The sequence below is a fragment of the Gossypium hirsutum genome, chromosome D09 (assembly GCF_007990345.1).
Source record: "Gossypium hirsutum isolate 1008001.06 chromosome D09, Gossypium_hirsutum_v2.1, whole genome shotgun sequence".
NCBI classification, from domain to species: domain Eukaryota; kingdom Viridiplantae; phylum Streptophyta; class Magnoliopsida; order Malvales; family Malvaceae; genus Gossypium; species Gossypium hirsutum.
The window spans coordinates 37,630,656-37,644,308 of NC_053445.1; the positions used below are offsets into that span (position 1 = coordinate 37,630,656).

At 33.6% G+C, this 13,653-nt stretch overlaps 1 protein-coding gene across 1 annotated transcript; it reads right to left on the minus strand.

Moving 5' to 3' along the window:
* LOC107948798 (arogenate dehydratase/prephenate dehydratase 6, chloroplastic) lies at positions 1–2,113 on the minus strand. Its single transcript, XM_016883448.2, has one exon. The coding sequence runs from the start codon at positions 1,503–1,505 to the stop codon at positions 225–227; it is 1,281 nt and encodes a 426-aa protein (XP_016738937.1). The 5' UTR covers positions 1,506–2,113; the 3' UTR covers positions 1–224.
* Positions 2,114–13,653: the final 11,540 nt, after the last annotated feature.

Below are 13,653 nucleotides of genomic sequence, written 5' to 3' on the forward strand. Positions count from 1 at the left end.
TTTTGGAAGGACTTAATTGGACCATATTATAAAAGTATTTACCCAACAAATAATAACAGCAACGATGGCAACAACAAATTCTTTTGGCCTGTTGTTAAATCCATCGATGAATTAAAAATTCTCATGATACCCAAAAAAAATAAAGGTAAATTAAAATTGATTTTCACAATATCCTTTTTGTGCAAATAATTCCTTTTTTTTATTTTTTACTTTCATAAGTTTTGTTAATCTCCGCTGGAAGGGCACCAAGGCGTCATATCCATTGGGTAACTGCCCAATACCCTCAAGAAAGAAGTGAACTCCTGGACCTCGGCCAACGCGTTTTGGGCTCTAACCTCTGCCATCGACGCTTCGAAATCCACGTAGAACATATACTCGAAATGCTTGGCGGTTCCAACGTTGGCGTCATCTACCAACCGGATCGGCCTATTGCGGTGTGGCCGGGATTCGATTTTCGTCAAACTGATATTCCTAAACGCAAACGCTGATAGTACTTTGAAAAGCACGCTCGTCCCTTTATCATGCGCGAATACGATGCTCGTTTTGAATGGCCGGTCAGTGCGCGGGATGATTGGCTCCCGAGCTAACATAACGAAGCGCGTCACATTACTCGAATCGTCTTGGATACCATCGGCTAGGATTTGAAGTCCATAAAGTTCAGCGGCGCGTGCGCTTGCTATGGCGGCGGTGTCACGAAGGTTGTTGGCCGCTATGTACTCCGCGGCTCCGGCGGTGTCATCGACAGCTTCACGCGTGACGTTGAGCCCGAGTTTGGTGAGCGTGTGTTCACACTGGGAGAGGGCTTGTGGATGAGAAATGACTCGTGCAAGGTACTCTTTCCTAACACCTGGGAGAGCTAATAAACAGTGGTGCACTGGGAGTTGGACTTCGCCGACGATGTGGAGTCGGTGTCGGAGGAGGAGATCGTAGTTCCGATGAATGGAACCTCCTAGTGAGTTCTCCACCGGTAAGACAGCTCGATCGGCGATCCAAAGCTCAACCGCTTGGAATGCGACTTCAAACTGGTCACAAGGGATCGCTTCGCAATTAGGATAAGCTTTCCCAGCGGCAGCTTCGGAGTAGGCCCCCGGGACTCCCTGGTAAGCCACGCGCAACTGAGAGCCGTGCATCGGAGCAGGGGAGAGGTCGGTGATGGTTAAGGGTTTCTGTGTAGGTGGTTGAGGCTTGTTGTTTTTTTCAATAGGGACAAGGTTAAGATCTATGGAAGTTTTATGACCATTGACGGCGGCAGCAAGGTGGTCCGAGTTGGAAGGAGCAGTGGATTTGTCGCCGGAACCTTGATCTTGCGAAAAGACCTTGCTAGAAAGAATAGCGCAAGAGCTCTGCCAATCAGCGCGGTTTAAACCGACTCCATTAGGGAATTGAACGGAGTCATTGTGATAAACGCAACGGATAAAGGAGCGAGTCAACTGATGGAACCGGCGAGGCTTGGAAGGACGAATGACAGAAGAATTAAGATTTTGTGTAGTAGAAACCGCCTGCATATTTGTGTATTTCGTAATAAATAAAGCGTTTCCTTCCAAAAACCAAAAAAGAAAAAAGAGGAGAGGGAATGGAGATAAGCTTGGTGTTCTCTTGAAGAAGCGAACGTCAAGCTGAGAGAAAAGACAGGGAAGAGAGGGATTTTTATATGAAGAAAGGAGAGAGGATGGTGCATGTGGAGGTGGTTCTGTGAGTCTCACACCTACCCACCCTTCGGCTCTTCCCTCCGCTGTATGTTTTACATTTTCAATTTTCTTGTGGAGCTGCTTCTGTCTACCTAACCCCTTCCTTATCTTTTGCTTTTTCCATCTTTATTTTATTTTCTAACTTATTCATTTAAAATATATGGAAAATGCTTTTTTTATTAGTAAAAATCAAGAGGGAGGAACAGTAGTGACTGGGTCAATCTCACACCTACCCTCTTCTTCTTTTTTCATTGTTGAATTATATATTCACTTCTAAATATACTTTACTTGCTCACATGTTGATTTTTTTTTTCTTTTCCTTTTTTAATAAATTAGACCAAAGCTTTCTTATACGTTTTTAATATTGTAAATCAATTTATGGAGTTTCCCCCAATTTTTCCACATTTTTAATTAAAATCTTTACATGCCCAACATTTTTGTTTTCTTCCAACAAATCTCCCATAAATTATTATATTCAGTAAACATAAACCCTTTTTTTTCAAAAACTTATAAATCTTTTCAGAAGAATTTATTCACACAAAATCAATATCTAACATGTTTTGGCTTGAAGTTTGAGTTCTAACTTCTTCTTTAGAGTTATTTTAATTTATCTTCAAATATATTTCACTATTTAAGTTTTATAATATTTGATTTTGATTATAGGTGAATAAGATATATATTATTTGTAGTTATACTTGTGTAACTTAAAAAATATAATGTTATAAAAATATTTTTATAACTATTAGTATTATATATATATATGAGTTCGCTTAGACCAAAAAGAATTAGAAAAATTAAATTAAATTACAGGTCTCGGTGCAGACCGGGCCACGAATAAAGCTATTCATGGTAAATGTCCTTTATGAATGATAACATATGCGAAAAGATTATTTTAACTATAATCACGTGTTACGGGGCTAGACCTTTCGTCTCGCAATTCGTGCGGCCTTAGGCAATCCGTTTGTTCCAACCTGGCCTAAGTCAGCCTTTATGCCCAAAAGTGAGGATTCTTTTAGAACTCCTCTAAGGCACCAATTTGTATTGCGGAAGCGATTGTGCCAAAAGAAGCTACAGATGAAAAACAGAAAGCCAAAGAAAGAATGCACATAAAGTGTTTGAGTAAATGCTCAAAGAATTCTATTACTCTTAAGAATTCAGCTTACAATGGATGAGTACAAATGAGGGGGAGGCTTTCTATTTATAGTTGAGCTCCCCCAAAACCAACGGTCAAGATACATTTACATCGACAAATGAGATTAACCATATCCCTTGATTTTAGGGATTTACAAGATATGTCATATCAAATTTAATCTAATCTTTACAAGATATGATTCCATCTATCTTCTAAGATTAGTTACCAAAATTAGCCTCAGTTGCCATGTTTTCATTATCGGGCCAACCAGGCTTTAATCTGACAGGCTTCTCTAACAGTTCTTTAAATCGGGCTAGTTTTTGTGGGCTAAATGTTCCCCATCTAATCGATAGACCTCCATGAGACGCATCTTGTGTCATGGTCACGGGATTTGCACTTTGGCCCGTGACATTCTCCCCCACCCATTCTCGCAACGCCCTCATTGTGACTTCTGAATGACACTGACTTGATTCACTTTGGAACTTTCTCGTTGCCTTGGCTTTTTCCCGACTTGTCTTGTGATCGGTTGTCCCTTACTTTGGAACCTTTACCTCGACTTCCGTCGCCTCTTAACTTGAACCGTTGCACTCGTTGGTACATCCCGTTGGCAAGAAGTCTCCGCTCTAACTTACCCTAATTTTCACTTGTTCTCACTAGAATCCCCTGGATTCTCACATCTTGGCTTCTTACCACCCATAGACCCTTTGTCTCAGTGCTTATGAACTTTGAAAGGGCCCCTACGATCTTGCCAAGCCAACAAGTCAGAATTCAAAACACTATTAGAGTGTTTGTAATGTACCTTACTCACAGCATTTACTCGTCCCGACTGTTTTTGCGTCGCTCCTCTTCCCTCGAAGCCCGATGCACAACCCACATTTCCCAAAGGTGTCGGCTCCACAGTCGAATCTGCAGGCTTCATATCGATCTCTTGCGCCACTAACACTTCCGAAGGGGCTTTCGTAGTATTCCGTTCTAACAAGTTAATGTTTCTCCCATACAAAACACCTTCGACTAGTTGGATTGACAATAACACCTTGGTCCCAACCTTTATATCCCGATGCACCGGCACAATAATTTTTGTTGACGAACCGGTGACAATATGGATTTGATCGGCCCATGATTACAGAGTTGCCTGAATCCTGTCAAGGAAGTTTAAGCCAAGCACATAATCATAATCATCTAATTGGATTACCTCGAATTCTTCCTTACTCTTCCGTTCACCGATTTGTAATTCCACATCACGAACTACTCCCACAGTTGGGGCCTTCTCGGAAGTTGCTATCTTGATCTTCTTATTCGATTTTCTAATCGACAGACCAAGCTTTTTCGCAACCTTTTCCGATATGAATAAGTTCGATGCTCTCGTATCAATAAGAGCACTTCGCTTCTAAACCGCAATGTTGATATCCACAAACATCAACCCTTTTTCACCATTCCTCTTCTTAGGAATGAACACCATCGAATTAACCATCGATGTCTTCCCCTCAATAAGCTTCGCCTCTTCCTTCGGCTCATCTTTCTTCTTGATCGCCGAAATCATCAGTTTATTCAGACATTTTCGCGCCATGTGTGGTCCTTGACAAATGAAGCATTTTATTCTTTTCCCTTATCCCTTAGGTTGTTGGATCCCCGCTTCGCATCTTGTGGTTTTCCATTGCCACTTGTGCTATCGGTACTGTTGCCATAATCGCTATATCCCTCTTCATCTTCTTTATGGTGTCTCTCACCATTGCCCTTTCTATTGGGCTTAGACGACTCGAACTTGTCTTTTGTTGGACCAAGCTCAACAAATGACTCTACTTCGGCCATGGCTACAGTAAGTTCGGTGATTCCTTTCCTACGCAGCTCATGTTTTGCCCACGGCTTTAACCCACCCTCGAACTAATAGAATGCCTCTTTCTCGCTCAAGTCGGAGATTTGAAGCATCAACTCACTAAATGCCCGAACATACTCCCGAACAGTGCCTTGTTCCGTGAAACAACGCAACTTAGCCCGAGCCTCCTTCTCGGCATATTATGGGTAAAACTGCTTCTTCAACTCTCTTTCGAACTCCTCCCAAGTCTCAATTGTGGTCCCACCATATTTTTCATCCGTGGACCTACGACGCCACCACAAGAGAGCCACATCAGTAAAATAGATTGAAACAGTGTTTACCTTAATGGCATCATCCTCGATGCCCATCGTTCGAAAGTATTGCTCTATTTCCCACAAGAAGTTGTCCACATCCCTTGCGGATCGTGCTCCCTTAAACTTCTCTGGTTTGGGAACATCCATTGCTCGTTGCTTCGGCCTTGAAGACAACATCCATTATTCAAAGCGACTTTGTAAATCATGAGCTCCCCCTTGAGCTCCTCTATTTCTTTCTTCATGGCTAACACCATATCCTCGAGATTTTCATCCTTCTCTGCCAGCTTTTTTGCAGTGGACTCGACTAATTCATTCATCTTTTCCGCATTTGCATCGAGAGAATTCAACACAAAATCTTTGAGTTGCTCTTCTATTGAGTCAAACCCATCCATGCGTCCCTCGACCAATTCAAGCGTCTCTTTCATGTTCCTTACGAATTCCTCGAGATTAACCACTCTATTTTCCAAAGCTGTCAGCATGTCCCTCGAGCGACTTGCTTTTCTGGGCCTCTCACGGGTCTCCATTGGCTCACTCTGACCAACAACTTCTTTCGACATCCCAATGGTGCCTTCGAACCAATAACTCAGATATCACTTGGTTCAAACCAACAGCTTTGATACCACTTGTCACGGGGCTAGACCTTTTATTTCGCAATCCGTGTGGCCTTAGGTGATCCGTTTGTTCCAAACTCACCTAAGTCAGCCTTTACGCCCAAAAGTGAGAATTCTTTTAGAACTCCTCCAAAGCACCAATTTGTATAGCGGAAGTGATTGTGCCAAAAGAAGCTAAAGATGAGCAACAGAAAGCCAAAGAAAGAATGCACACAAAGTGTTTGAGTAAATGCTCAAAGAATTCTACTACTCTTAAGAATTCAGCTTACAATGGATAAATACAAATGAGGGGGAGACTCTCTATTTATAATTGAGTTCCCCTAAAACCAATGGTCAATATACATTTACATCGACAGATGAGATTAACCATATCCCTTGATTTTAGGGATTTACAAGATATGTCATATCAAATCTAATCTAATCTTTACAAGATATGATTCTATCTATCTTCTAAGATTAGTTACCAAAATTAGTCTAAGTTGCCATGTCTTCATTATCGGCCAACCAAGCTTTAATCTGATAGACTTCTCTTTGAATCGAGCCAGTTCTTATGAGCTAAATGTTCCCCATCTAATCGATAGCCCTCCATGAGGCGCATCTTGTGCCATGATCACGGGCTTTGCACTTTGGCCCGTGACACATGCACACCCCAAAACAAAACAACTCTTTAAATACACTTTAGATAATAATTACTTTTTTTATTTTTAAAAGTTATATATATAATCATAAATTTAACTTTTAATAATTACTCTCTTTTTTTTATCTTTTTGCTTTTATTTTATAATTAATTTTTTTAGAAACATTTAATTCGATATTATTTTAGTGATAATAAATTAAGAAAAGATTCTTTGTATAGTATAACGTCTTCAAATCGAGATTCGAGATCTGTTCTTTTCTTTTAGCTTTGGTTAAATATTATTACATCTTTACCACACACTCAATTTTGTTCTTTACTTTCATACTCTCCCTCCTTTTTTCAAACATACCTTTTTATTTGTGGTAATTTTGGATTAATAAATATCCAAATTTATATTAAAATATATTTAATTTGTATACATGTATAATTAATAAATCGTAATGTGTTTTAAAATATTTTATCTATTTACGTAAACTTTTATAAAATTTAAAAAATTATTTTAAAATATGCATGTTAAACCGTTTTAAAATTTTTAATTTTTTAAAAATAATTATGCTATTTCATAAAAAACATGATATTAGAAATTAAAAAATAAAAATTACTTATTTAAAGTTGTTTATTAGTTATTATTAATGGAGAAAAAAATCCTATTTAAAACTTAATTTAAAAATGAGACCCACTTTAAATATAATAAAAAAATGAAATATTTTGAGACTCAATAAATTAATTCAAAACTCAAAGTTTTCATTTTTGCTTCCATACTTCTTTTATGATATATATATAGTTAAAATACAATAAAATATATTTAATTTCTATGCATGTTTAATTAATAAATCGTAACATGCTTCAATATATTTACCCATTTTCCAAACATTTATGTAAAATTTTATAAAATTTGAAAAAAAAATTAAAAAAATAAAATATGCATGTTAAACTATTTTATAATTTTTTATTTTTAAAAACATTTTTAATTTTTTAAAAATAATTATGTAATTTCATAAAGCATGATATTAGAAATTAAAATTAAAAATTAATTGTTTAAAGTTGTTTATTATTGAAAACTTTATTATTAATATTATTAATAGAAAGAAAATTATATTTAAAATTTAATTTAAAAATTGGACTCATTTTAAATATAATTAAAAAATATTTTGAAATAAAAAAAAACTAATTCAAAACTCAAAGTTTTTATTTTTGTTTACATACTTTTTTTTAGGGGAGAGATCCACTTACACTGATATATATAAAATTAAAGCAGTTTTGTATCCTTCCATAACTTTTAATACGATTAATATTTTAACAATCCAATAATCATATTTTATGCTTCATTTATGTAGAACATACATATCAAATTTGACATAAATTAAAAAATTTTAATTATTCATTTTAGGTGAAAAACTTTCAACCGTTAAATATATATTAACTAGTTTTGCACAGGCTTGCTATTTATATAAGTTATTTTTCCAACAAGATTATATAATTTTAATATTTTAAATATATTACATGCATAAATTTTGCAGAAAAATATTAAAATTTAAATAGTATTAAAAATAATTTTATATTTAAAAGATATTTTTATAAGAATTTTTTAAAAAACAAAGATGTTATACCTTATTGTTGGATGCAATTATATTTTTATTTACGTTAGAGATTATAATTTTAGATTTTAATTATGATTTAATGTATGATGGTTAAATTTATCTATTCTGTAAAGCATTATTATTAATGACGTCAAAATCATATTTAAAACTTAATTTTAAAAACTAGAACTCACTCTAAATATACTTAAAAATGAAATATTTTGAAACTTAAAAGCCTAATTTAGAACTCAAAGATTTTATATATGCTCTCGTACATTTTTCCACATTTCTCTCTCTCTCTCTATATATATGATATAGATAATATTTTAGATCGATCTGATAGAGATATCGGATTAATTCAAATTTTTATATGCATGGCAAGTACAAATATTTTTATGAATTCAATTGTTGGATTATTAAAATACTAGTCGTATAAAAAATTACAAAAATATGTAAAATCAGTTTAATTTTATACTGAATTTCTTGATAAAGAAACTTACTTCTAATTCCAATATTTTAATATTTCTTTCCCTTTTGATGTAAGTCTACGTATACAGTGTTTTTACTCTTTACATTTTTGTTGTTGTAAGTTGCATACATATATCTTGCTTTATAATTCTCACCCTTTCATACTTGTCAATAATAACATACAAAAAAAAATGATGTTTTAGGTTAGACTTGTTAGGAGTCAGATTATTTTTCAAAAATTGAATATTATTTATTTTATAAAAATAATACAATGTGATACGATAAAGAGGTTTAAAAAAATGAATTAAATTTAAGTTGATCTTTTTTTTATTTATAATTAAAAACCCAATACATTTCCATAAAATTAAAATAAAATTCTGGAATTACTTGAGAAAAAAATGGATGTAATTTCTCTCTAGACGTGGGGAAACTAACGACAAAAAGATGTGGACCATAAATATGAGTAAGTACTTAGTATAATATTTTTGCTGGGGGGAAATTTGTGCCTAATCGATTGTTTGCATAAAAATATGACCACCGCCACATTGCCAAGCCACATGGGTAGTATTTTTCTTACTCAATAATACTAAAAATAGCCCTTAATCTTTGGTTGTTTAGTTGTTTGGTCACTTTAATCATTTATGTTTTTTTTATTACCCCTTTGGCTTTTAACATTTTTTTGTCAAATTAATTTATTTTTAATCGACATGCAGATATGGCTATTAATTGACCAACGGTCAACATTAATCGTTGATGTGGTGGTTCAAATGTAATTAAATGATGATGTGGGACTATTTTATCTTATATGCCACGTCAGTAAATGATTTTAAAATTATTATATTTATTTTTTAAATATAAAATTATTAAATAATTTTAATTTCCAATTTCCATAGTTTCTTCTTCCCCACTGTTTCTTTCCATTGTTCACCATCATCGTCGTTGTCTCCAATCTTCTTCCCCATTGTTTCTTCCCTAAAATCCCTTAATCCTCCAAAAATCGATTGCCCATTTTCTTCCATGAAATCTTAAAAATTTTAAAAATCAAACTTAACAACCTAGGTTTTGAAATCTGTTTTTAAAACCTTGGTTTTTGAAACCTGTTTTTAAAAATCAACCTTCACTAGTTCCTATTCTTCACTTCTCCATTCCTTTCTGTACAAAACCTTCTCTTCCATCGCCAAGCCAACCCCCCAAAACCAGTTTAGAAGTTTTGCATTCTCGAACCAATGGTGATCAAACTCTTGTTTTATTGGGGAAATTCAGGGGTTTCTCTCATATCCAAAATTTTCAAAGCGTTTATGGTTTTATTTCTCAAATACCCATAAGAATGTTTCAAGCAAAAGTCTTTTAGGTTGCAGAGTTTGGTTTTTCAAACCTCAGATTTCCAAAGGCAGATTTGGTTTTGGTCCAAATCGTGGCCTTCTGAAGAGTCATTGGTAATATATTTATTTATTTTTGCAAATTATTGTATCATCTTTTTCTATACTTCGTTGAAATTTGACCTCAAATTAGAGTGTACGGACCCTGTGAAGGTCTGTAGTCTGTTTGGTTTTGGGTGCCACTACCGTAGGGTTTTGTTGGAAATGGGAGGCGACTCGTTTTAAGCCATTTATGTTTTTGTTTGCTCTGCATTTGCTGTGTTTTTTTTTTCAGTTGGAGAAGTGGGACTTGGGGGAGGAGGATGATAAACGATGGAAAGAAACAATGGAGATGATGATGATAATTTTAAAATAATTTTAACCACTTGCATTTGCTCTGATTTTTTCAGCTGGAGAAGTGGGACTTGGAGGAGGATGATGAAGACGGAAAGGGGTAAACTATTAAAATAATCACTTTTATTTACTTCAGATTACATTTTAGTCACTTATGTTTGAAATATTACGTTTTAGTCACTTACATTATCATGTTGTAACATTTTAGTCATTAAGCCATTAATTTCCGTTAACAGTGTAACATTAAGCTGATGTGGCACATTAAATCATCATTTCAAACGAAAATTTTAGGTCAAATTATAAAATTGGTCCCTATATTTTTTCATTTTAAGCAATTTAATTCTTTTCTTTTATGTTCTTTTAATTTTCTTTTTTTTTCTTTTATTTTTCATTCTTTTCTACTTCTCCCTCTATTTTCCTCCCTTCTCCATTTCTTTTAATATAATTTTTTTTATATTTTTCATTTGTTAAAATTAGTCCCTATACTTTTTTTTCTTGAACAATTTAATTTTTTTTATTTCTTTATTTGTTAAAGAAAATTATCTTTGATTACATACTCTGTATGTAAACCCAAAGATTATTTTTGATCATTGCAAGATGAATAAAATCGATCTTATTCCATCAATCAATACCAACTCTTCTTCAATATATAATAGAACACCAAGCTAAATTCTACCAAAGACATTAATTTGGTTACCAAATTGGTGCCAAAAACTAAAAATCAAGTTAACTCTAATGGGATCAGAAGGGTTAACCAATATTATGAAAATCTTAATTGAAATATCAGGTCCAAACAATTCTATAAAATCACCATAATAATCCATTTTTGGATCCTTTGTATAGCATTAACAATAAGTGTAAAATATCAAAAACCCAATTCACAATTGTTTACAATAAGCAAAAAAAGATTAAAAAAATCTTTGTTTTGGATTTTCATTGAAGAGCAATACAAAATTGTTACCCTCAGTTGAAAATATATTAAAAATTAATCAAAAGGAAGATTAAACAGAACGTACAAGAAATACCCAATATCAAAATAAAAGTATAGAGACTAGTTTTAACAAACGGAAAATATAGAAAAACTATGTTAAAAGAAACAGAGAAAGGAGGAAAACAGAGGGAGAAACAAAAGAGAATGGAAAATAAAGAAAAAAAAAGGAAAGTTAAAAAATTTTGTATTGATCTTCAACGAAAACCCAGAAAAAAGATTTTTTAACCCAGAATAAAGATTTTTTAATCTTTTTTTGCTTATTATAGAAAATTGTGAATAAAAATAAAAAGGAAAAAAATAAATTGTTCAAAAAAAATAAAAGTATAGGGACTAATTTTAATAAATAGAAAACATAAAAAAACTATGTTAAAAAATAAAAAAGGGAGGAAAATATAAGGAGAAACAAAAGAGAACGAAAAATAAGGAAAAAAAATTATAAAACAAAAAAAAATTGCTTAAAACGAAAAAAATATAGGAATCAATTGTATAATTTAACCTAAAATTGTCATTTAAAATGATGATTTAATATGCCACGTCAGCTTACCGTTATATTGTTAACGGCAATTAACGGCTCAGTGACTAAAATGTTACAATACGATAACGTAAGTGACTAAAATGTAACATGAGGTAAATAAAAGTGACTATTTTAATAGTTTACCCAGATGGAAAGAAACAATGGAGATTATAATGATGATTTTAAAATAATTTTAAAAATTTTAAAATCATTTGTTGACATAACATATAAAACAAAATAGTGCCACATCAACATGTAAATACACTTGGATCACCATGTCGGCGGTTAATGTTGACCGTTACTCAACTAACGACCACGTCAGCATGTCCATTAAAAATAGACCAATTTGACAAAAAAATGTTAGGGGCCAAAGTGATCCAAAAATAACATAAAGGGCCAAAGTGACCAGACATCCAAACATTAGGGGCTATTTTTGGCATTATGCCTTTTCTTACAACTTTCATTAACTAAAATTTAGTAGGCTTTTTTATCCGTATATTAGTTTGATTTTTATTTTTTGGCAAAATAATTGAGTTGCTAAATTATTTAATAAATTAATCGAGTTTGCAAAGGAGAGAAGGAAGTCGTCATTTTGGAGATCGACTGTAAAGTCAATAGCTTTGGGAATCGACTTTCATTAAAGTTGGTTCCTCGGTTTCAGAAGGTTCCGACTTTGAAGCCAATTTTTTTAGCGTGTCGACTTTTATTAACGTACCTTACATCCTTGCATGCAACAGTGAAAGCATGCTAAAATTCAATCCTGCATGCTTGCATGCATCAGTGAAGGCATGCTAAAATTCAATCCTTCGTCTGTATGAGAAAAAAAATTCGGACAATGTGTCAAGCTGAAATTATTGAGAGTAAAGCCAAAATTACCATAGTAAAAATGATGACATCATATCTATGTCATAATTATTTTTCTCTAAATAAAATTTTATATTACCATTAATTAAAAATAATAATTAAGTGATAATATTAAATGGTTATTACCATGAAGGTGCCACTGTGTTGCCTCCCAAATAATAAAGCTAACCTGTGATTTGTTGATTCCAGCGGTGTTGCCTCCCAATGCTGGCAGCTTGTAAATCTGCAAAGAACCCAGCGTCAAAGTTGATACGGACCCTATTGAGAATTAATTCAAAGTAGTGGGTTGTTTAGTTGACCAAGTATCTCGGTAGAATCTTTGTTAGTTTCAAATTTTCAGTTTAATTGAATAAGTTGTCAGCTATTTTTGTGTTAAGGTAGTTTCTTTGTAAGCCTATAAATATAGGCATTTATGCTTTGTTTTATCAATTCAGTGTTCATCAATAATAAAATAACTTTGATGCATACTGTAATTGTCTCTTTCACGTTTCCTTCTTCAACAAATTTGGCATCAGAGCAAGGTTCGATCTTTTAGGCAATTGAGTGAAAGTTAAGTTTGGATCCACTGGGTATTTTAGAGAAACAACTTTTTGGATCTTTGAGAAACACGAGAGAAGAGAGAGTTTGTTCTTGGAATGGCATCAGCTGGTATAATGATAAAAAAATTAACTTTGCAGCAGAAAGTAATGAGGAAAACAAGCTTTTTAGGGCTTGTATTGATACTAACCATGAGCCAAGTGATTTATGGTTTGTGGACAGCGGTTGTTTGAATCATATGGCAGGCACCAAATCCTTGTTCAAGGTGCTTAATGAGTCACAAAAGATAAATGTGCAGCTTGGGAACAAAAGGGAGATGCAAGTTGAAGGAAAAGGCACGGTAAAATTTTTTACTAGCCATGGAGAAGGAAAAATTTTGGACAATGTTCAATTTGTTCCTGATTTAGGATACAATCTATTAAGTGTTGGACAACTAATGGCTGGTGGATATTCGGTCATATTTGATGATGATGTATGTATCATAACAAATAAAAAAACTAGGCAAACAAGTCCATGTCTACATGACTCCAATCAAGATGTTTCCGTTGGATGTTTCAAACGTGGAGAACTTTGTTCTTGCTGCAAGTGCAAAGGATGACTTGAAGCTATGACATTTGAGGTATGGACATCTCAATATTAAAGGCCTGAAATTGCTAAGTGATAAAGGTATGGTTCTTGGACTACCAAAAATTGGCTCTCTTGATTTATGTGAGGGTGCATTTATGGAAATCAAACTAGGAAGCCATTTTCTGTTGGAAAAGCATGGAGAGATACTGAATGTATAGAATTAAT